General features: G+C 38.9%; 1 protein-coding gene and 1 long non-coding RNA gene across 3 annotated transcripts in view; both read left to right on the top strand.

The window, feature by feature from the left end:
- Positions 1 to 9,878: 9,878 nt before the first annotated feature.
- On the top strand, positions 9,879 to 13,473 carry LOC121525596. The gene is made up of 3 exons (XR_005993234.1): positions 9,879 to 9,977; positions 10,882 to 11,090; positions 12,813 to 13,473. It is a non-coding gene; the product is annotated as an uncharacterized LOC121525596 (long non-coding RNA).
- A 5,393-nt stretch (positions 13,474 to 18,866) lies between these two features.
- cplane1 (ciliogenesis and planar polarity effector 1) overlaps positions 18,867 to 23,873 on the top strand; it is a 28,389-nt gene continuing 23,382 nt past the window's right edge. The window contains exons 1-7 of one of the 2 annotated variants that reach the window (XM_041811025.1): positions 18,867 to 18,934; positions 19,842 to 20,047; positions 20,218 to 20,517; positions 21,752 to 21,883; positions 21,994 to 22,057; positions 22,279 to 22,422; positions 22,525 to 22,660. In XM_041811025.1, the coding sequence (XP_041666959.1) occupies positions 22,342 to 22,422; positions 22,525 to 22,660 (217 nt within the window). In that variant the 5' untranslated portion in view covers positions 18,867 to 18,934; positions 19,842 to 20,047; positions 20,218 to 20,517; ... (1 more) ...; positions 21,994 to 22,057; positions 22,279 to 22,341. Of the gene's footprint in view, positions 18,935 to 19,841; positions 20,048 to 20,217; positions 20,518 to 21,751; positions 21,884 to 21,954; positions 22,058 to 22,278; positions 22,423 to 22,524; positions 22,661 to 23,873 lie in introns of those variants that run through there. The other variant, XM_041811026.1, reaches the window with a different exon arrangement.

The following is a 23,873-nucleotide window of genomic DNA, read 5'->3' as shown; positions in this document are numbered from 1 at the left end:
CATACAATATGACCTTGGGGGTAAATATCTGTTATAGCTTTAGCACTTAGCCTTCTACAACCCCACTTATTGTGCACATTCATCTTTTCTGGTCACCTTAGACCTGGTTTCATGTTAACTAAACCCACTTCTCTGTGCTGGTTATGAAGACTTTGCAGTAATTGTGTTGTAGCATTGCCATCTGCTGGCAAAAGTATGCATATGCTTTTTGTGAGTCTAAACATATTGGTTTATTCAGTGACTTTTCCTATTAGAAAATACACATGAATTTACACAAAAAACAACTTGAACATTTTTAAAGACTTTTTAACCAACTTGTTAATTTGAATGAAAAGCAATTTCAACACCTGTACACATATGTATAGAAGCATGGGGTTATTTTTTCTCCCACTTCTCACCTGGTTTGTTTTATTTTAGCAAATGATAATTGCCTTGTTTTTCACAATTAAGAGTTGCATGGAGTTTTTTTTTTTTAATGGGGCAATATGCATTAATGGACAAAAATGATGGTACCCTTAACTTAATATTTTGTTGCACAACCTTTTGAGGCAATCACTGCAATCAAACGACGAAAGGCTAGTTATTTAGTGAATGTGCACAGTGTGTTTATTGAAGCCAGTTTTTTTCAGTTGGGGATTGGCGGATGCAATGCGTGTGTTTTTTTTTTTTTTTTTTTAAAGTGAGGAGTGATGGATAGGGATCGGTGTCAGCCAACCAACCCAGCCCCCGGTGTGCGTCTCGCGACCCCCCACCCCAGCCCACGTTGTCATGTCACATGACATGTCTTGTAGTTCCTGCTTTCTCATATCTTCTTGTTTCCCACCCGGCTCCTCCTTGAGGGCCATCACCGTCACGGAGCCAGGAATTTGACTGTTTCTTTCTTTCCCCCTTTAACTGGCTATCTATGCTTGTTTTGATTTTCTTTCTTTTCTTTTGTTGTTTTGTTGAGATTAATTTAATCATTTTTTAAAATGGGGCAATATGCATTAATGGACATTTACATGCAAATGCATAGGATTATAGCCCAATGGCTAATTTCCATCCCCAGTCCCATTAGCAGGTTGATGTGAAACACATACACCCGTGGACAAAATTGTTGGCACCCCTCTGTTAATGAAGGAAAAACTCCAAATGGTCACAGAAATAACTTAAATGTGACAAAAGTAATAATAAATAAAAATTCAATGAAAATGAACCAATGCAATTCAGACATTGCTTTTGAGTTGTGGTTCAACAGAATTATTTTTACAAAACTCATGAAACAGGCCTGAACAAAAATGATGGTACCCTTAACTTAATATTTTGTTGCACAACCTTTTGAGGCAATCACTGCAATCAAACGACGAACGGCTAGTTATTTAGTGAATGCAGTGTGTTTATTGAAGCCAGTGGGTTTTTTTTTTTTTTAGTTGGGGATTTGCGGATGCAATGTGTTTTGTTTTTGTTTATAAAAAGTAGGGAGTGATAGTTCGATATCGCCAACCACTTCAATCCCGGTGTGTTCTAGCACACAAGGTGAGGGTGTCGCGACCCCCCCATCCCCCACGTTGTCATGTCACATGACACGTCTAGTAGTTCCTGCTTCCTGCTTTGTCTCCCACCCGGCTCCTCCATGACTGGCCATCACCGTCACGGAGCCGGCCATTGCCAGCTCCGCCATGGCCGCGAACACGCCACCTCTGGTTTTAAGGGCGGATATCATATCCACTACACTATCAACTCCTCAAAGTATCATACATAAACGAGGGGGTTTTATCTTTTATTTTTTTATATACGCACATATTTTTTATTTCATAACACCCCAGCAGATGCTGTTTTAAGATACAATTCGTTATTTGGGACACTTTTAATCAAATGCCATGATATCCAGCGGAATGCTGGAAAATCACGTTTCATCACCTTTTAAATCTCGCAAGGCGCTGCCCGCGAATTCGGTTGTTAAGACCGACGTCACACTTTGAGCGGACGCCACTTCCGGGTCCAAGCCACAACAACCTCCTCCGCCTCTCAGTGTAAACAAACCAAATTTATCTTGACCATTACCTCCTTCTTCAAAGAGGGTCCTTTGAGGGTTTAAAAGGGTCTAAATGCTTTCAAGTCCAAAAGAGTTATTAGGGTAACTGTTCTCCCAGGGGGTGTAATTAAAGGTAAGTCCAAGCGTCCATGAAAAAGATAATGTACGATGTCGAGGTGGGTTAGTTAGGACAGCTAGCGTAACACTAACCCTTGTGGCTTTTCTCCTTGTATGCCACGTTCCCTGGCCTTTCACATGTCATGTTCTGGTTGGGGGGTGGCGGAATGAGCAGCAGCACTCGCAGCAGGGTCCAATGTAAATACGTTTTTCCTTGTCCTAATGTGAGTTACATAAGTTTTAATGCCAACCCAAGGAAAAGAAGACTATTATAAGACCTTGAATAAGCTTTTTGGACACTCAATCCGAGTTTAAAAAGATATACGAGCTTAACTGACCAACGCCATGCCTAAAGCTAAAAAGTTTGCTAGCATACAGGATCATGACTATGATCTAGCAGCTTTAAAAGAGGCATGCGATGAAGAGTTGCTGGAAGAAATTGAGGAGGAGGAGGAGAAGGGTTCGACCATTCGCCTGGATGACCACACGCCGCTCCCAAGCCCAGACCCTAAAAGATTGAAGATTAAAGATCAAAAAATGAACGACGCTGAGGTTAGCAACGCTAACATATACGATGCTATTCAAGTGGTCTTAAAAAAATTTGACGACCAAGACGCGCGCCTCAAGAAATTCGAGATCCTCATTGAAGCTAACACCAAAGCAGTTAAAGAAAATAAAAAAGAAATCGGAAAACTGCAGGGGAGAATTGAGGCTTTAAAGAAAGAAAACTTCGCATTAAAAGAGATGTGTTTGGAGAACGCCAGATAAAAGAGAAGATGGGACCTAAGACTGCTGGGCTTACCGGAAAAAAACAATGAGGACACGAAGGAGGTAGTAGTCGGGATCCTTACCAAGGTGATCCCAGTGGCTGTGGACAAACTCAGAGAGATAGTTGACACTGTGCACCGTCTAGGAAGGAAGAACGATGCAGCTCACAATAACATGTCGAGACCTATCATCATCCAGTTTGCAACGCGATCTATCAGGAACGAGGTGTGGAAGAAGTCAAAGGATGCGAGGGTCTGCAAGGAACTTGGCATTCAATTCAGAAAGGACTTTTCCAAGGAAGACAGAGAAGTTAGAGCCAAGCTGTGGCCAAAAGTCCAAGAAGCACGTCGAAATGGAAAGAAAGCAACCCTAAAGGAAGGATATGCCATAATAGATGGTAGACGAGTTGATCCATGAAAGACATGAAAAACCACTAAGAAAGGTAAAGAGAAAGGTTTAAGACTGAAAAGAATTTATGTGAAGTTAGGTATCAAATGCTGAGTAGCATGATTGAGTTTTTTTTTTCTTGTAAGAACTGAATAAGAGAGTCTTAAACAGTTATATTTAATGAATGTAATTGTTTCCTGGGTTACAGTCTTGTTAAGGGACAAAATGTTCATTCCTGCACATGGTTAATTTATTTAGCGCATTCTACAGGGCATACACTATTCATGTCTGTTTCTTTTTTATCTTTAAATGTTCGAGGGTCAAAAAATATAGTTAAACACAAGGCACTTTTTATGTTTTGTAAAGAACAGAAGGCTAATGTTATTTTTCTACAAGAGACACATTCCATAACTTCAGAAGAAAAATTTTGGAAACAACAATGGGGTGATGAGATTTTTTTTTCTCATGGGACCTCTCACTCTGCTGGAGTGATGGTTTTATTACACCGATATTAAGGCAAGATAATTGAACACAAAAGGGATACAGATGGACATTGGCTTATGGTAGTAACTGAAATGGACAATCAGAAATGTATCCTACTCTGTGTTTACGGTTATAACAATACAACGCTAAACAGAACTGATGGTTAAACTAGAACTGCTGATAGAAGAGTGTAAAATAACTCATATGATAGAAAGTGTGATAATGGGACGGGACTTCAATATAGCACCAGACTCATAGCTAGATCGTTTTCCACACAGAGGACAGCAACCTGTTTATGATGATAATTTAAAAAAAAATTGCCAATCTTTGAATGTAATCGATATATGGAGAGTGCCAAACCCTACCTCCTTAAGATACACGTGGTTTAACGCTTCAAATAGAAACCATTGCTCTAGACTAGATTACTGGCTCATATCACAGGGATTATGCAAAGATATATCAAAATGTGAAATAGTAGCATCACCTCTTACAGACCACTGCATGATATATTTTACATTGAAAATTCTCAGACAACCAACATTATCAGAGAACATATGGAAATTTAATAACAGTCTTTTACATAACAGAGAATTCTGTGAACAAACCAAAATGCTCTTATATGAAATAAACATATTAGATATGTCTGATTTGAACAAATGGGAATGGTTCAAATTTGAAATAAAAAAGTTAGCTATTGATACAGGGAAAAGAATGACCAAAACACGCATGGAAAAACAACGTGGGATAACTGAAAAAATAAACAATCTCTGTAAGAAAACAGAATTGTAAACTGAGGAAAAAGCAGAATTAGAATAATTTCAGACTCAACTTGATGAGATTTACATGGAGAAAGCTAAGGGAGCATTTATTAGATCAAGGGCTAGATGGCTAGAACAGGGAGAGAAAAACACAGCGTATTTCTTTGGTTTAGAAAAACATAGGCAAAGTAAAAAAAGAATAAATAAACTTGAAATAAATTATACTATTTTAGTTGACCAAAAACAGATCAATGATGAGATATGGCACTTCTATAACAAGTTATATGAATCGAACTTTAATAAAGATGGTTGTGAATCTCTATTTGTAACAATCCAAAATCAAATTAAAACACTAAATGAGGAAGATAAAGAATTTTTAGAAAATGACTTAACTTTGGCAGAACTTGAAAGTGCATTGAAACAGATGAAAGATGGGAAATCTCCAGGAATTGATGGTTTAACATCAGAATTCTACAAATATTTTTGGGAAGAAGTAAAGGATCTGTTGTATAAAGCCTTCTTGGAATGTCTAAGAAGAGGTTCTTTGTCTCCCTCTATGAAAACAGGGTTAATAACTTTGTTACCAAAACCAAATAAGAATCTAATGAAACTAGACAACTGGAGACCAATATCTCTTCTCTGTAATGATTATAAACTAATAGCCATTGTGTATGCAAACAGACTTAAACAAATACTAGGTAAACTGGTGGAAGAGTGTCAGTCAGCGTTCATCAAAGGCAGATACATACATAATAATGTGAGACTTATATTGGACATGTTAGATTACCAGTCCCTTATAGAATCAGAAAGTTTGATTCTATTTATAGACTTTTTTAAAGCCTTTGATTCTATAGAACATACATTTCTAATTCAAACATTGGAAAAATTTGGATTTGGTCAAAAATTTTGTGAGGTTATTAAAATATTCCATAATGAAATTGTCAGTTATGTTTTGCTAAACCCAGGAATGACCCAGAGAATCGAGATTTCTCGTGGAATTAGACAAGGTTGCCCAATATCCCCAAAACTCTTCATCTTGTGTACACAGCTGTTAGCTTACCTAGTCTTAGATCACCCAGAATTTAAAGGAATTGATATTCTTGGACGTGAATTTAAAATCAGTCAGTTTGCTGATGACACAGTTTTTTTTCATAAAGGACAAATCTATATTCAAAAAGGCATTGAACATTATTTCTATTTTCTCCAAAGCTTCAGGCCTAAATTTAAATCTGAAGAGATGTGAACTTCTACCCCTGTATCCTTGTAATGATTCTCAAATAATGTATATTCCTGTCAAAAGGGAGGTGAAATACCTAGGAATATATTTAACAAATGATGCAGAAAAACTGGTAAAAAATAATATCTCTAGTAAAATAGAGACCATGAATAAGTCCTTAAATCACTGGTTAATGAGAGATTTATCCATCTTTGGTAGGAACCTGCTATCCAAAGCGGAAGGAATCTCAAAGCTGGTATACCCCTGTCACTCCCTGTATGTTCCCCCATGTACAATAAAAAAAGTCAATTCTATCGTTTACAATTTTATCTGGAGAAACAAAACACACTATGTTAAAAAGTCACAGCTGGTCAAAGAGAGCAGTAAAGGAGGCTTAAAAACACTTGACTTTGAAGCAATGGTTGGAGTGTTTAAGATAGACTGGGTTAAAGCTTTTTTGACAAAATCTGAATCTCTGGTTTCATATTCCTAAAAATATATTTAATAAGGTAGGAGGACTTGAATTTTTGTTAAAATGCGATTTTGAAATCACAAAATTACCAATAAAGCTGTCAGAACTCCACAGGCAAGTACTGTACTACTGGAAAATGATATTTTCCCATAATTTTACTCCACATTGCTCCACCTTGTGGAACAACAGAACAATTACAATTAATAGGAAAACTTTGTTTCGGAAAAAGTGGTTTGAAAATGACATTGTTTTTGTTGCTGATCTAATGGATGAAAATGGTCAACTCCTAGAGTACAACACAATTCAAGGATAAATATAAGCTCCAATGTTCATATAGAGAATATGACAGAACATGTAAAGCTATTCCTCTCCCCTTGATGCAAATAATACAAAATATTCTTACGCATTCAGAGGTTCAGATAGTCCTACCAGCTTTGAAAGTTGAACGAATGCCACTTGGGGACAGGAAGTGTAATAATAAAACTCTGGGAAGAACCCTGAAGGGGACTATATTCCATGACTATAAGTGTGTACCGAAGTTTAGGTTAAATAATTCCAATTTATCAGTAACTAACAAAATCCTTAATTATCTGAAATGGCCAATTTCACCTAAGGCAAAAGAAGTTCAGTTTAAAATTCTCAATGGGTATTACCCTGTGGCTGAATTACTTCGGAAGAGATTCAAATTTGAGGTGGACAGTTGTGTTTTTTGTGAAAATGAACCCAAAACAATAGAACATCTTTTTTTTCATGCTCAACTACATCAGTATTTGGGCACGACGTAAAAAACTGGCTGAACATAAAAATTGAAAATATTGGTGCTTTTGAAGTACAACAAATTTTATTATACAATGATAATGTACCCACAGAAAATTCTACTATGATAAACATAATTATAATGTTGGGAAAATATCATATTCATATTTGCAAATGGAAGAATAAGAAACCATCAATTGTTCATTTCAAGAATGTAATTAAGAACTACTTTGTGTCACTACAAACCCTGATAAATACCTACTAGCGGGTGGAGATACTTTATGAGAATATGAAAAGACTGTTGCTGTTTGAATGAGTATCTTACCTGGTCTTAATGGAGTTGTGTCCTTGTAATAGAGTATTAATAATGATGCCATCTGAGCTAAACATGTATGGTATGTTAATATGGAATCTAAAGTAGAAAGTGATGCCTTGCCCTTTCTGTTTCTCTTTTGTTTTTTAGGTTGTTGTTTTTGTTATGACTTCATTGTTTATGTGTGTCTTGAAGACTTCTATTATTTGTACTCCTACGAGAGATTGTATTTCTACAAGTGTTAATAAAAAAAAATGTTCTGGTTTATGACTTGATGCCAAGTTCCCTGGCTTTTCATGTGCCATGTTCAGGCTAAAACGGCTAGCTAATGTTAGCTCATTAAAGATGGATGCTAGGACAATATACACCCGTGGACGGAATTGTTGGTACCCCTCTGTTAATGAAAGAAAAATCCAAATGGTCACAGAAATAACTTGAATGTGACAAAAGTAATAATAAATAAAAATTCAATGAAAATGAACCAATGCAAATCAGTCATTGCTTTTGAATTGTGGTTCAACAGAATTATTATACAAAACAAACTCATGAAACAGGCCTGGACAAAAATGATGGTACCCTTAACTTAATATTTTGTTGCACAACCTTTTGAGGCAATCACTGCAATCAAACGACAAAAGGCTAGTTATTTAGTGAATGTGCACAGTGTGTTTATTGAAGCCAGTGGGGTTTTTTTATTTGGGGATTGGCGGATACAATGTGTTTTGTTTTTGTTTATGAAAAGTAGGGAGTGATAGTTCGATATCGCCAACCACTTCAATCCCGGTGTGTTCTAGCACACAAGGTGAGGGTGTCGCGACCCCCCATCCCCCACGATGTCATGTCACATGACACGTCTAGTAGTTCCTGCTTCCTGCTTTGTCTCCCACCCGGCTCCTCCATGATTGGCCATCACCGTCACGGAGCCGGCCATTGCCAGCTCCGCCATGGCCGCGAACACGCCACCTCTGGTTTTAAGGGCGAATATCATATCCACTACACTATCAACTCCTCAAAGTATCATACATAAACGAGGGGGTTTTATCTTTTATTTTTTATATATGCACATATTTTTTTTAGTTCATAACACCCCAGCAGATGCTAGCATGCTGCGGGAACTGTTTTAAGATACAATTCATTATTTGGGATACTTTTAATCAAATGCCATGACATCCAGCGGAATGCTGGAAAATCACGTTTCATCACCTTTTAAATCTCGCAAGGCGCTACCAGCGAATTCGGTTGTTAGGACCGACGTCACACTTTGAGCGGACGCCACTTCCGGGTCCAAGCCACAACAACCTCCTCCGCCTCTCAGTGTAAACAAATCAAATTTATCTTGACCATTACCTCCTTCTTCAAAGAGGATCTTTTGAGGGTTTAAAAGGGTCTAAATGCTTTCAACTCCGAAACAGTTATTAGGGTAACTGTTCTCCCAGGGGGTGTAATTAAAGGTAAGTCCAAGCGTCCATGAAAAAGATAATGTACGATGTCGAGGTCAGTTTGGGCAGCTAGCGTACCGCTAACACTTGTGGCTTTTCTCCTTGTATGCCACGTTCCCTGGCCTTTCACATGTCATGTTCTGGTTTATGACTTGATGCCAAGTTCCCTTGCTTTTCATGTGCCATGTTCAGGCTAAAACGGCTAGCTAATGTTAGCTAATTACAGATGGACGCTAGGACAATATACACCCGTGGACAGAATTGTTGGTACCCCTCTGTAAATGAAAGAAAAATCCTCAATGGTCACAGAAATAACTTGAATGTGACAAAAGTAATAATAAATAAAAATTCAATGAAAATGAACCAATGCAAATCAGTCATTGCTTTTGAATTGTGGTTCAACAGAATTATTTTACAAAACAAACTCATGAAACAGGCCTGGACAAAAATGATGACCCCCTTAACTTAATATTTTGTTGCACAACCTTTTGAGGCAATCACTGCAATCAAACGACTAATGGCTAGTTATTTAGTGAATGTGCACAGTGTGTTCATTAAAGCCAGTGGGTTTTTTTTTTTAGTTGAGGTTGAGGATTGGCGAATGCAATGTGTTTTGTTTATGAAAAGTAGGGAGTGATAGTTCGATATCGCCAACCACTTCAATCCCGGTGTGTTCTAGCACACAAGGTGAGGGTGTCGCGACCCCCCCATCCCCCACGTTGTCATGTCACATGACACGTCTAGTAGTTCCTGCTTCCTGCTTTGTCTCCCACCCGGCTCCTCCATGATTGGCCATCACCGTCACGGAGCCGGCCATTGCCAGCTCCGCCATGGCCGCGAACACGCCACCTCTGGTATTAAGGGCGAATATCATATCCACTACACTATCAACTCCTCAAAGTATCATACATAAACGAGGGGGTTTTATCTTTTATTTTTTATATATGCACATATTTTTTTAGTTCATAACACCCCAGCAGATGCTAGCATGCTGCGGGAACTGTTTTAAGATACAATTCATTATTTGGGACACTCTTAATCAAATGCCATGACATCCAGCGGAATGCTGGAAAATCACGTTTTATCACCTTTTAAATCTCGCAAGGCGCTGCCCGCGAATTCGGTTGTTAAGACCGACGTCACACTTTGAGCGGACGCCACTTCCGGGTCCAAGCCACGACAACCTCCTCCGCCTCTCAGTGTAAACAAACCAAATTTATCTTGTCTCTATACATTGATGAAGTACATACACAGGTAAGAAATGAAAAGGTATTATCAAGCTACAGAGCTTGGCATAATACAGTATATGCACTGTGAATTTGATTACGTCTTCTAAACAGCATACGCTGTTATCGTAGTTTATTGGGACATGAATTTAAAGCTCAAGTATGTAATTATACATGTCTGTCCTAAATGTACATTTGTTACATTCAAGCCATTGCCAAATTAGTCGGCACATTCTTGATTAAGCCCCCACATTAGTCCACATAACTCTCTGTGTTTCTCAGTGTTTTCAACTTGTGTCTGCTGGTATCACTCCAAGGCTGGTGCGCAGGAAGTGATCTGTTATGTTAGGACTGAGGGAAGACGACAGTAGAGAGAAGCACTTTCAAACTGCCTCTTGTCTGACCCACATTCATTTTGGGCATTCATTTATGTGGGATACCTGTGCATTATTGCTTTAAATGGATAGCTATGGTCAACCTGAAAGCATACAATAAGGCAAAAAATATATCCTGCTGTTCTTTGGCCAGACATGTTACAAGAACAAAAACATTTGTATGTGATTTTTGGCCTTTGCAAATCTCATCATGTTGTCATTGTTTTTTATGGCCTTAAGTATTATGTAGTCCTACAAATATAATCTTTCTTATAAATCAGAATTTGGGCTTCTGTCAGAAGAGTATGGTTTTGACACTAAAAAGCTGTTCCAGTTAGCTTCAGTTTTCAGCTGAGACTGCAGTCTACTGCAAAGGGTCACTTACAGAAAATGGACCATGACATTAGTTTCAATGGTAGTTGTTAAACCAGAGACCCAGTTAAATTATAGGTAGTGCAAATTATTCTTTGTGACCAACGGATTGATCAAGCATACAGTTGTTATGTGGAAATGCCCTGTCCATATTTAGTTATGTTATGTTTTGTTTTTCCTTTGTAGATTTGAACAGGGTTTGTGTGTACATCAAGTAGACATGCTCCAGGATGGCATTGCAACGAGTACAGCTACACTTTCTATGATGTCAAAGAAACTCAGAAGAATTTGTGTTAAAAGTTTGAAAAAGCACCAGAACAGGGAAGAAGCAGAAAGTGGGGGGAGTTAACATCCCCGTTGGCATTGATGAGAGCAAGTTCTGCCACAAACGCAAGGTAAATTAATCTACATGTGCACTTCTCTTCACTAAGTGCACCCAAATGCTGAATTTTTCCAAGTTCATGTGATGGATTTCACAAGTACATTTCCTTTACCTAGTCCTTTAAAATTATTGCTTTATGAAGTATAACCATGTGAGCTACATTTCCCCACTTCTGTGTAACTGTCAATGCGTATTCAAGGCCTCACCAATCAATTTTTAACCAGCATGGTTTAAAACTTGTCCGCAACATAAAGAAACTCTTAGAAAGCTGGAAAATATGTTTGCAATTAGGGAGTTGTTGCTGAATGTTTTATAATAAATTGAAACAATTTCTTACCCAATTACCCAATCCAAAAATTTGACATTTAAAAAAATCATTTCTTAAGATGTAATGTAAAAGTGTTGATATTTATCATATACAGATATGGACTTAATCAAGGATATTACATTACTTTTCATTGTTTGTGTTTTTTTTTTTTACAATTAGCCAAGTCTTCCCACTTTTCAATAGCTGTAATATTTCATTGATTGGTGTTTTTAATGAGTGGACATTTTTACTGCTTGACTTTACAGGTTTCTATCTATGTCCTGTGTATAAAGACCATGACAGAGTTTTTCATTGGCTCCAGGAAATTTGTGCATCAGAGCTTATAATGTCTTTGTCAGTATCGTACTAAATGATGTCATCTTGTTATGTATGCTACATACTGTATAAGTCTCAGTTCATCAGCACAATACACATACTGTATCAGTAATATATTATTCTTGGGAAAATCTACAGTCAAGATGTGTTAGAAAATGTTTTTTTTAGCTTTAAAGCTACATTTAGGGAAGGTCAAAGCATCAAAATTTGGTCATAAAATGAAAACCAGATATGAAGTTTTTAATATGACAAATTCTTGGTCTGGCTATAGACAAGTTACTGTAATTGAATGATTTGATTCCTGTAACCATTCAGCAAACTTTTTCAAGTTTCCTTAGGGTTTTAGGACAAATCCATCCAAAAATGTAGCAATTTATTAAGAATTAAATGCAAAATCACATAATCATAAAAAGGTGACATTAAGCTCAGACTGCCAGAGTATTCAGCTTTAAGATTTTACAAGATTCCATGAGCGCAACAGACATTGTAATTTTTTTTTTTTTTCAAGACAATCCACAGCATGAACAGAGAGACTCTAGACACATTGGCATTAAATGGTCCCACTTTATATGTGTTGGAACCTGGGAGAGATGACTTCAGAATTTAAACCATAGTTTAGGAAAGATATGAATAGTGGGGTGGCAGGGAAAGTCTCTAATGAAATATTTCTATTTTTTGTGGACATTAATCTCACTGTCCACAAACTTGTTTGTCAGTCATGTCAGTCAAGAAATGATTTCATTTCATTATGATGTTATGACACTGACATTTCAAGTGGTGACCATTACTTCTCATTCCCCTTTCAAGTGTGTCCTATTTACAAAGTACATAAAATTAAGAAGTCAAACTTAAGTAAATGTTAAGACAAAACATTGGAGGAGAAAATCATGAAACTGCTCTGCTAAAAATTCATTTCATTTCACTTTCATTTGAAATAAAACGTCACCAAGATAAAAACAGCTCAGTATTCACCTCAAACCAAAGTCATGACACTTAAAACTGTTTCAGATTAAAAAGAGTCATCATATAGTTACACCTGACTTCATTAGAGTCAAGAGACTCTTTTAACACTGTGATTTTGTGTTTTGGCAGTATGGAAGAGGATGCTTTGGTAACACCTGGAGAAGAAAGAGATCATGGGTATTTGGTATACTCGAGATCAATGCTGCAAGCAGACGTCCCATTCTTGGCCTTGTGAAGAAAAGAAACAAGGAGACCCTTGTTCCCATCATTAAGAAACATGTAAAGCTTCAAAGTTTAGTTGTGAGCGATGAGTGGAGAGCACATTCCAGTCTTTCCCAAGAAGGTTACAGTCATGTCAGGGCTAACCACAGCCAGAATTACATCGATCCACAAACAGGACTACATACTCAACACATTGAGAGGGCATGGCAGACATACAAGATAACCCATGAATCCTTGCAGAACATTTTATTCATAAATGTAAGTTTATGAATGTTAATCCACACTTCCTGGTCTTTTTGAAAGAGCTTTCCATATTTTTTAATACTTTAAAAGGTATCAAAGCTAAAAATGCACAGTGTCTTTATGAGCATTTGGGAGACCCCATGAAATAGAAATTCTAAGTTTTTTTTTCTTCTGGAATTTGACTGTTTCTTTTATTTCCCCCTTTAACTGGCTATCTATGCTTGTTTTGTTTTCTTTCTTTTCTTTTGATGTTTTGTTGGGATTTTTTTTTTTTTTGAAATGGGGCAATATGCATTAATGGACATTTATATGCAAATGCATGGGATTATAGCCCAATGGCAAACACATACGTGGACAAAATTGTTGGCACTCCTCTGTTAATGAGAGAAAAATCCTCAGTGGTCACAGAAATAACTTGAATGTGACAAAAGTGATCATAAATAAAAATTCAATGAAAATGAACCAATGCAAATCAGACATTGCTTTTGAATTTGTTTATAAAAAGTAGGGAGTGATAGTTCGATATCGCCAACCACTTCAATCCCGGTGTGTTCTAGCACACAAGGTGAGGGTGTCGCGACCCCCCCATCCCCCACGTTGTCATGTCACATGACACGTCTAGTAGTTCCTGCTTCCTGCTTTGTCTCCCACCCGGCTCCTCCATGATTGGCCATCACCGTCACGGAGCCGGCCATTGCCAGCTCCGCCATGGCCGCGAACACGCCACCTCTGGTTTTAAGGGCGATTATCATATCCACTACACTATCAGCTCCTCAAAGTAACATGCATACACGAGGGGGTTTTATCTTTTATTTTTTATATATGCACATATTTTTTTATTTCATAACACCCCAGCAGATGCTGGCATGCTGCGGGAACTGTTTTAAGATACAATTCATTATTTGGGACACTTTTAATCAAATGCCATGACATCCAGCGGAATGCTGGAAAATCACGTTTTATCACCTTTTAAATCTCGCAAGGCGCTACCAGCGAATTCGGTTGTTAGGACCGACGTCACACTTTGAGCGGACGCCACTTCCGGGTCCAAGCCACAACAACCTCCTCCGCCTCTCAGTGTAAACAAACCAAATTTATCTTGACCATTACCTCCTTCTTCAAAGAGGATCCTTTGAGGGTCAAACGAGGTCTAAATGCTTTCAACTCCGAAACAGTTATTAGGGTAACTGTTCTCCCAGGGGGTGTAATTAAAGGTAAGTCCAAGCGTCCATGAAAAAGATAATGTACGATGTCGAGGTCAGTTAGTTAGGACAGCTAGCGTAAACGCTAACACTTGTGGCTTTTCTGTCTGTATGCCTGCTCCCTGTTCTTTCACATGTCATGTTCTGGTTTATGACTTGATGCCAAGTTCCCTTGCTTTTCATGTGCCATGTTCAGGCTAAAACGGCTAGCTAATGTTAGCTCATTAAAGATGGATGCTAGGACAATATACACCCGTGGACGGAATTGTTGGTACCCCTCTGTTAATGAAAGAAAAACTCCCAATGATCACAGAAATAACTTGAATGTGACAAAAGTAATAATAAATAAAAATTCAATGAAAATGAACCAATGCAAATCAGACATATCTTTTGAATTGTGGTTCAACAGAATTATTTTACAAAACAAACTCATGAAACAGGCCTGGACAAAAATGATGGTACCCTTAACTTAATATTTTGTTGCACAACCTTTTGAGGATATCAAACGACGAAAGGCTAGTTATTTAGTGAATGTGCACAGTGTGTTTATTGAAGCCAGTGGTTTTTTTTGAGTTGGGGATTGGGGGATGCAATGTGTTTTGTTTTTGTTTATGAAAAGTAGGGAGTGATAGTTCGATATCGCCAACCACTTCAATCCCGGTGTGTTCTAGCACACAAGGTGAGGGTGTCGCGACCCCCCCATCCCCCACGATGTCATGTCACATGACACGTCTAGTAGTTCCTGCTTCCTGCTTTGTCTCCCACCCGGCTCCTCCATGATTGGCCATCACCGTCGCGGAGCCGGCCATTGCCAGCTCCGCCATGGCCGCGAACACGCCACCTCTGGTTTTAAGGGCGAATATCATATCCACTACACTATCAACTCCTCAAAGGATCATACATAAACGAGGGGGTTTTATCTTTATTTTTTATATATGCAAATTTTTTTTTATTTCATGACACCCCAGCAGATGCTAGCATGCTAATTACACATTAATAAATCACAGTTTGAAAGTAAATGTGTCATGTTGATGTTGAGGGTCATGTGATGGATTTCATAAGTATACTTCCTTCACCTAGTCCTTTAAAATTGTGACTTTTCTTTTTTTTAAAAAGTGAGGAGTGATTGACAGGGATCGGTGTCAGTCAGCCAACCCAGCCCCCGGTGTGCGTCTCACGACCCCCCTCCCCCACCCACGTTGTCATGTCACATGACATGTCTTGTAGTTCCTGCTTACTCATATCTTCTTGTTTCCCACCCGGCTCCTCCTTGAGGGCCATCACCGCCACGGAGCCAGCCATAGCCAGCCCCGCCATGGCCGCGAACCCGCCACCTCTGGATTGAAAGGCGGACTCCGTATCCACTACACTATCAACTCCTCAACCTGATATAGGTATACGAGGGGGCTTTTATCTTTTATTTCTTATGTATGCATATGTTTTTTTAGTTCATAACACCCTAGCAGATGCTAGCATGCTGCGGGAACTGTTTTAAGATACAATTCATTATTTGGGACACTTTTAATCAAATGCCATGACCTCCAGCGGAATGCTGGAAAATCACGTTTTATCACCTTTTAAATCTCGCAAGGCCCTACCAGCGAATTCGGTTGTTAAGACCGATGTCACACGTTGAGCGGACGCCACTTCCGGGTCCAAGCCTCAACAACCTCCTCCGCCTCTCAGTGTAAACAAACCAAATTTATCTTGACCATTAACTCCTTCTTCAAAGAGGATCCTTTGAGGGTTAAACGAGGTCTAAATGCTTTCAACTCCGAAACAGTTATTAGGGTAACTGTTCTCCCAGGGGGTGTAATTAAAGGTAAATCCAAGCGTCCATGAAAAAGATAATGTACGATGTCGAGGTCAGTTTGGACAGCTTGCGTACCGCTAACACTTGTGGCTTTTCTCCTTGTATGCCACGTTCCCTGGCCTTTCACATGTCATGTTCTGGTTTATGACTTGATGCCAAGTTCCCTGGCTTTTCATGTGCCATGTTCAGGGTAAAACGGCTAGCTAATGTTAGCTCATTACAGATGGATGCTAGGACAATATACACCCGTGGACAGAATTGTTGGTACCCCCAGAAATAACCTGAATGTAACAAAAGTGATAATAAATAAAAAATTCAATGAAAATGAACCAATACAAATCAGACATTGCTTTTGAATTTGTTTATGAAAAGTAGGGAGTGAATTGGGGTTCGCCTGAAAATGGGTTATTTTTGCGCTAAACGCCGCTATTTGTAATGCATCTGCTCCTGTAGATTTAACACTTGTGCACAAGCGCATGGATATCATCTCCACCCGCTTCTCTTTGCTAAGACAAGATCAATTCTTGAAACCCAGATTTGATTTCAGCCAAATACAAACTAAGCCCTTTGGACCCTGCGTCCATTGGAATGGACATGACATATTTCTGTCTCTAAACCAATAAATACTCTGTAATTGAATGATGTCAGCAATGCTGGTTACTGATTAGATCCTGATTATCCAATCACAATCATTTCATGACTTTGAGCATGCTCTGTAAGAGCGACAGACAGCGGACAAGACAAGCATGGTGGAGGGACTCAAGAGGGAAGAGTAAGTGCCCATTTTCAATCAAAAATATAAATTTATGTTCATGCTGGCAAAACAAATTTGCTCTCAGTATAATTTTAACTGTTTTAAGTGATAATTTTTGAAGTTATTTTGAACATTTATCATATCATTAATTTGTAGAATTTTTTCAAAGTCTGATGTCCATTGCAGTGGACATCCGGAGTTAGGCGAGTTTAGCTAACACTCACATGCTTAGTGTCAGTTTACAAGGAAACAAAATACTTTTAACCTTTTGGTAGGTAAATATAGTCTCACAGTTCATTTATTTATGATTGTAAAATTTTAAATATATATTTTTTGTACATAATGTTCTTGTAGAGTATAAAGTCAAAGACTTCCTTGAACGTCTCGTAAAAGGAAAGTTATCTGAACTTGACTGTTTGGGTTCAGGAAATGAGGAGGATGGTGAGGATAGTGAGATAAGTGGTAAGTTAAGAAATTAAGAGTGTTTATGATTCTTAGTCTGTGGTTTTCATCAATTTTAATGTCTTATATATAAAATCTAGATGGAATGCATAAGAGTTCAAGAATGAGAATACATAAAATGAGTTAAAATGTTACTGTTTTGTTATAACATTCAGAGAGGGACAGTGGAGAGGTTACATATGCATGTCAGACAGTGGTGTGCGGTGGGGGGGGTCACCCCTCCTCGTGGCCCAATTGTTGAAAAACGCACTTTAAAGTGCCCTCTTGGGAGCCAAAACACACGCTAAAGTGCCCTTGTGGGTGACAAAAACACACTCAACTCCAGAAGACCATTAGGACCAAGAAATAGTATGAAACATTACTGTTGCAATGACTTTTATGTTGGGCCCTTTTTTGACCTATATTGAGCCACAACTATATCTCACAGAACCAGTTTGGATTATCTGATGCTAATATGGTGTTAAAATGCACTAGAATACAGGAAATGGCATCTACTTCATTGAAGATGTTCTGGGGGAAGACCCCCAGACCCCCTAGGGATTTATTTATCTATTTCTGTGTGTTCTTCACAGTGCAACATTGAATCTATACAGTTCTTGTGGATGCTGATCCTAACTACAAACTAACTTGAGTAGTCTGTCTAGTTGGTCTGTTTTAAGGCTACATAATGTGCCATTTGTAGAACATATAAACATGTCTAAAGTGCCCTCGAAAACACGCGAAACTTAGCGCCCTCTTCAGTGGTGAGAACACGCTGTAGATGCCCTTTTTTTCTTTTTGCCCCTGCCCATGAAAAAGTCTGCACGCCACTGATGCCAGATGTGATCAGATGTGATGCCAGATGTGCATGCTTGATGTGGCAGATGAGACTGAGATAAAGGAGATGGACAGTGTAGTGACAGAGGAGGACAGGAGCAGGACAGAGGAGGACAGGAGATGAGAGTAACCAGGAAGGAAGTAATCAAGTTCAAGTTCCAGTTCCATTTCAAGTAAACATGTTACCAGTTCATAAGCATACTATAAATAGTATGGTTATGTGTTAGAAGTTCCATGATAGTTCCATGACGGCAAAACTGTTTTTTTTTTTAGGTAATCTTACCTACAATCATACATCTATTGTGTTTATGTGCATGGTTGAATCATAGCATTTCCCTCTCTTCTTGCAGACTCTGGGTTTTCCTGGTGATGTCATCACTGCTGTTCCCTATCCATGCTGTGATTCATGTGCATATTCAGAGCTGTACACGGACTCAAAAATATATAAACTCAGCTTTATTTTTCTTAAGTTTTTATGACATTTTACACCCATCTCATCGTGGTGTCCATTGGAATGGACATGAAAAAATTCTAGTAAATGAAAAACATGTGTTTTGAAAGGTGTGTTTAAAAGTTTTAACTGTCTTTAAATAGACGTAGTTCAATGTTTTTATTTTCCTGCCATTTTCAGGGAGTGCCGATGTAAAATATGTGGACGTTTGAGGAGAAGCGTTGGAACAACATCACTTTTCTTACAATCACACTGCAGTCTCTATACATGGATGAAGTACATACACAGGTAAGAAATGAAAAGGCATTATCAAGCTACAGAGCTTGACAGAATACAGTATATGCACTGTGAATTTGATTACGTCTTCTCAACAGCATACGCTGTTATCGTAGTTTATTGTGACATGAATTTAAAGCTCAAGTATGTAATTAATACGTGTCTGTCCTAAATGTACATTTGTTACATTCAAGCCATTGCCAAATTAGTCGGCACATTCTTGATTAAGCCCCCACATTAGTCCACATAACTGTCTCTGTGTTTCTCAGTGTTTTCAACTTGTGTCTGCTGGTATCACTCCAAGGCTGGTGCGCAGGAAGTGATCTGTTATGTTAGGACTGAGGGAAGACGACAGTAGAGAGAAGCACTTTCAAACTGCTTCTTGTCTGACCCACATTCATTTTGGGCATTCATTTATGTGGGATACCTGTGCATTATTGCTTTAAATGGATAGCTATGGTCAACCTGAAAGCATATGATAAGGCAAAAAATATATCCTGCTGTTTTTTGGCCAGACATGTTACAAGAACAAAAACATTTGTATGTGATTTTTGGCCTTTGCAAATCTCATCATGTTGTCATTGTTTTTTATGGTCTTAAGTATTATGTAGTCCTACAAATATAATCTTTCTTATAAATCAGAATTTGGGCTTCTGTCAGAAGAGTATGGTTTTGACACTAAAAAGCTGTTCCAGTTAGCTTCAGTTTTCAGCTGAGACTGCAGTCTACTGCAAAGGGTCACTTACAGAAAATGGACCATGACATTAGTTTCAATGGTAGTTGTTAAACCAGAGACCCAGTTACATCATATGAAGTGCAAATTATTCTTTGTGACCAACGGATTGATCAAGCATACAATTGCTATGTGGAAATGCCCTGCCCATATTTAGTTATGTTATGTTTTGTTTTTCCTTTGTAGATTTGCACAGGGTTTGCGTGTACATCAAGTAGACATGCTCCAGGATGGCATTGCAACGAGTACAGCTACACTTTCTATGATGTCAAAGAAACTCAGAAGAATTTGTGTTAAAAGTTTGAAAAAGCACCAGAAGAGGAAGAAGCAGTAAGTCAGGAGTTAACATCCTCGTTGACATTGATGAGAGCAAATTCTGCCATAAACGCAAGGTAAATTAATGTACATGTGCACTACTCTTCACTAAATGCACCCCAAATGCTGAATTTTTCCAAGTTCATGTGATGGATTTCATAAGTGCATTTCCTTTACCTAGTTCTTTAAAATTGTGATGTTTTTGTTGTTGTTGTTGTTTTTTAATCCGTGCTGTGTTTTTATCAAGTGTTTTTAGTGTAGTGACATTTCGGACTGCCCCTGAAGCATCCTTCTAATGAATGATTGGAGACCGGTGTGCGCAGTCAGAGCAACACACCTGAAAAGGACAGCAGCACATCAGACAAAGAGACCAGAGAGGGAACGGCAGGTGCGTGTGTGTACAGTACAGCAACACAAGGAGCCACCCTGAGCTGGAGAAGACCCTACTGTTTCCTGGGACGAGTAGAGCCGGCGGAGGTGCTAGGAGGACGGCCGTGTGAAGGAGCTGGTGGAGAGGCGTGAGGGGAAGCGACGCTGGATGACAGAGGTGTGTGATCGCGATGCACCCCTCTCTCAGTCAAGTACCCTCACAAGTTTTATATCAGCTTTGACACTCACTAGCACAGCACTGTTTTAGTTGGCTTAAAAAGACCTTTTTACCCACTCCAGCCTGGGCAGATAGCGGGGCCACGCTGTTTCCTGGGAGGAGGAAAATCGGCGTTGGGAGTCACTGCGGGGGTACCAAGAGGGCGGCCGCGTGGAGATTATTATTATTATTATTTTACTACTAACTTCTACATGAGTTACTGGACTGTGGATGGACTGAATTGTGTCAGAGGAACCATTTGAGGTGGAAAGTGTCTGACTGCTTGTTTGACCTTCATTAAGGGACTGGGGAAGACGACCAGTGACAAGAGGACGTCTAAGGAGCTGGACTGCCAAGACTGTGGGGGCTGAGGGGTTTTAGTTTTGCCTTTTTAATAAATTCTCCTTGTGAACCTTGTAAGAGTCTGAGCCTTTGTAACTCTGCTCGCACCTGATTTTAAAAGAACCTGTGTACAAATTTTAATGGAGTCCTAGGTTCCCTTTTAACCTAGGTGGCGTTGTCGGGTTTTCAAGTAACTAAATTTCAACGTTGTCACAAAATGATTACTTTATGAAATGTAACTATGTGAGCTACATTTCCCCACTTCTGTGTAACTGTCAATGCATATTCAAGACCTCACCAATCAATTTTTAATCTGTTGACCGCAGAATGTTTTCATGAAAATAATGCATCTCACCAATTCAGAGAAATACATCATGTTTCTGTTCAGGTGGCTTTCAGGAATTCAATGCAAATTGCAAATTTTACAATGTTTCCACATGGTTTTAGAAATTACTGTTATTTAATTTTTGACACATTTTAAAAGTTTATATTTAAAATTCAATCATCCATTTTTGAAAATAGATTTCTTAAAATATCTTTCATTTAAGCTGGATGGTACAGCTGAACTATCATCCATCAGCACAGTGTTCTGTCTGTACATAAACTAATGCATTCATTTATGTTACCAGATCATTTTGGACTACTCTCTTTCATCTTAAATTTTATGTCTGTCCACCACACTCATGTCGCTTACAAATAGAGTAAAACATCTGCATAAATTTCAATCATGTCATGTCATTGCTAAATTTGGCGGGCCAAATGAAGCAGTTTGGGAGCAGAAAAGAGTCGGTTCTTCTTGGTGAACTGAGCAAAATGACCCTGATCACTAATAAGAGTCGTAAATGTCCATCAGATGTGACGTCATCATACATCTTGGAGCTGCGTTCCTACGGCAACGCTTTGAAGCTTCCTCCAAGAGGATCATGGGAAATCATTCTGAAAACAGCAGCGGAGGGACTTTCGAAATATTTCATGTTTAGCAACGGTAAAACACGCAATATGTTGTATTTAGTAAGACTGTAGCATCTTAATAATTTGACCATACTATAATTCTAGCCACTTTAGTTGAAACATCCAGGTTTGGTCATGTTTCAGGACCACTACGCCACGAGGAATGAAAACAGAGCTAACACGGACGGGTAGCTAACGCCAGTTAACGGTATGTTAACACAGGAGATGGTCTTTGTTGTTACTAACTGGATGAAAATTACCATGCAATACACTGCTCTAACAATTTCCGAATACTTTTGTGTTCGATATAAATCTGTTACGAGTCTCGTGTGTTAAGACGCAGCTGTGTGGCTAATCATCATGTTTACGTCGCTTTAATACACTCGTTGAATGTTTTCTGATCTTTATTTATGTCACCTTGGTTTTTAGAAAGACTTTGCTGTCTTATTGAACCTTTCCTCACGGATAAAGAGCTAATGTTGTCTCCCGGACATGGAGCTAAAGTTGGAGGTCGTGTTGTCATCCAGCATCAAACGAAAGAAACCATGGCCGCGATTCTGCTGGCTTGGCAAGGTATGGGGGATACGTGTGTAGACAAATAAGACATCCATAAACTCTTAAGTGTGCTGTGTTTGTCAGAACAATGTGAACTAAAGGGGATATCTATCACTGTAGGAAAAGGAGTCCGTTTTCCTGTTAGATGACAAACGGATCAGTGAGATCAACATGGTGTCTGGTCGCACCAAGAGGAAGACTCCCAAACTTCATCCTTTGCTAAATAGTGTGGTGACAATGGCATCATCTTCCAATGGTGAGCTTAGTGCACAACCATTGCTTGACACCTGTTATCTGTCATTTTGGAGCATAGATATATGCAGGCACATTTCAATAAATTATAGTATCATGTAAAAGTTCATTTATTTTCCTTGTGAATTAATTCAGAAAGTTAAACTTCCGTTAATGTAGTTTCATCTCACACAAAGTGAAACGTTTAAAGACTAATTTTTGTTTCAGTCTTGATGATTACATCTTACAGCCCATTACAATAAAAATCCACTATCTCAAAATATTAGGATATTGTAGAAAAGTCCACTTTGTAAAGGTTTCCTGAGCCTTCATTCTGTCATTCTGGTTCAATACACACAACAACAATCATGGGGAAGACTGCTGACTTGAAAACAATCACTGACATCCTCCAAAAGCAGGGTAAGCCACAGAAAGTTGCTGCTGAAAGGGCTGTTATTAGAGGATGTATCAAAACATATTCATGGAAAGCTGACTGGAAGGGAAAAGTGTGGTACAGAAAGGGGTATAATTAACAGGTATGAGCTCAGCCCTCAGAGGATTGTCAAACAAAGCAGATTTATGAACTTAGAGAGCTTCACAAGGAATGGACTGAGGCTGGAGTCAATGGATCAAGAGCCACCACACACAGATGTGTCTGGAACATGGACTACAAGTGTTGTGTTCCAAGCGTGGAGCCACAGACATCATAAGCTTCTCATCTGGGCTATAGAGAAAAAGAACTGAACCGTTGCTCAGTGGTCCAAAGTCCTGTTCTTAGATTAAACTAAATTTTGCATTTCATTTGGAAATCAAGGTCTCAGAGTTTGAGGAACATCTAAAGGACACGAAATCCAAGGCGCTTTAAGTCCAATGTTTTCAGTTTCCACAGTCAGTGATGGTTTGGGGTGCCATGTCATCTGCTGCTGTTGGTCCACTGTGCTTTATCAAGTCCAGAGTCAACACTGTCAGCTGTCCATTAGGAGATTTTAGAGACCTTCATACTTCCCTCTGCTGGAGAGCTTTACAGAGGTCCTGATTACCTTTTCCAACTTGGCACCTGCCCACAGTGAAGCCAAAACTACCAGGAACTGCTTTGCTGACTGTGGTGTTAGTGTGTTTGATTGGCCAGCCAACTGGTCTGACCTGAATCACGTAGAGAATCTCTGGGGAAATGTCAAGAGGAAGCTGAGAGACCCCATACTCTATAATACAGATGAGCTGAGGGCTGCTATCAGAGC

The sequence above is a fragment of the Cheilinus undulatus genome, linkage group 17 (assembly GCF_018320785.1).
Source record: "Cheilinus undulatus linkage group 17, ASM1832078v1, whole genome shotgun sequence".
NCBI classification, from domain to species: Eukaryota; Metazoa; Chordata; class Actinopteri; order Labriformes; family Labridae; genus Cheilinus; species Cheilinus undulatus.
This window is presented reverse-complemented; position numbering and strand designations above follow the sequence as displayed.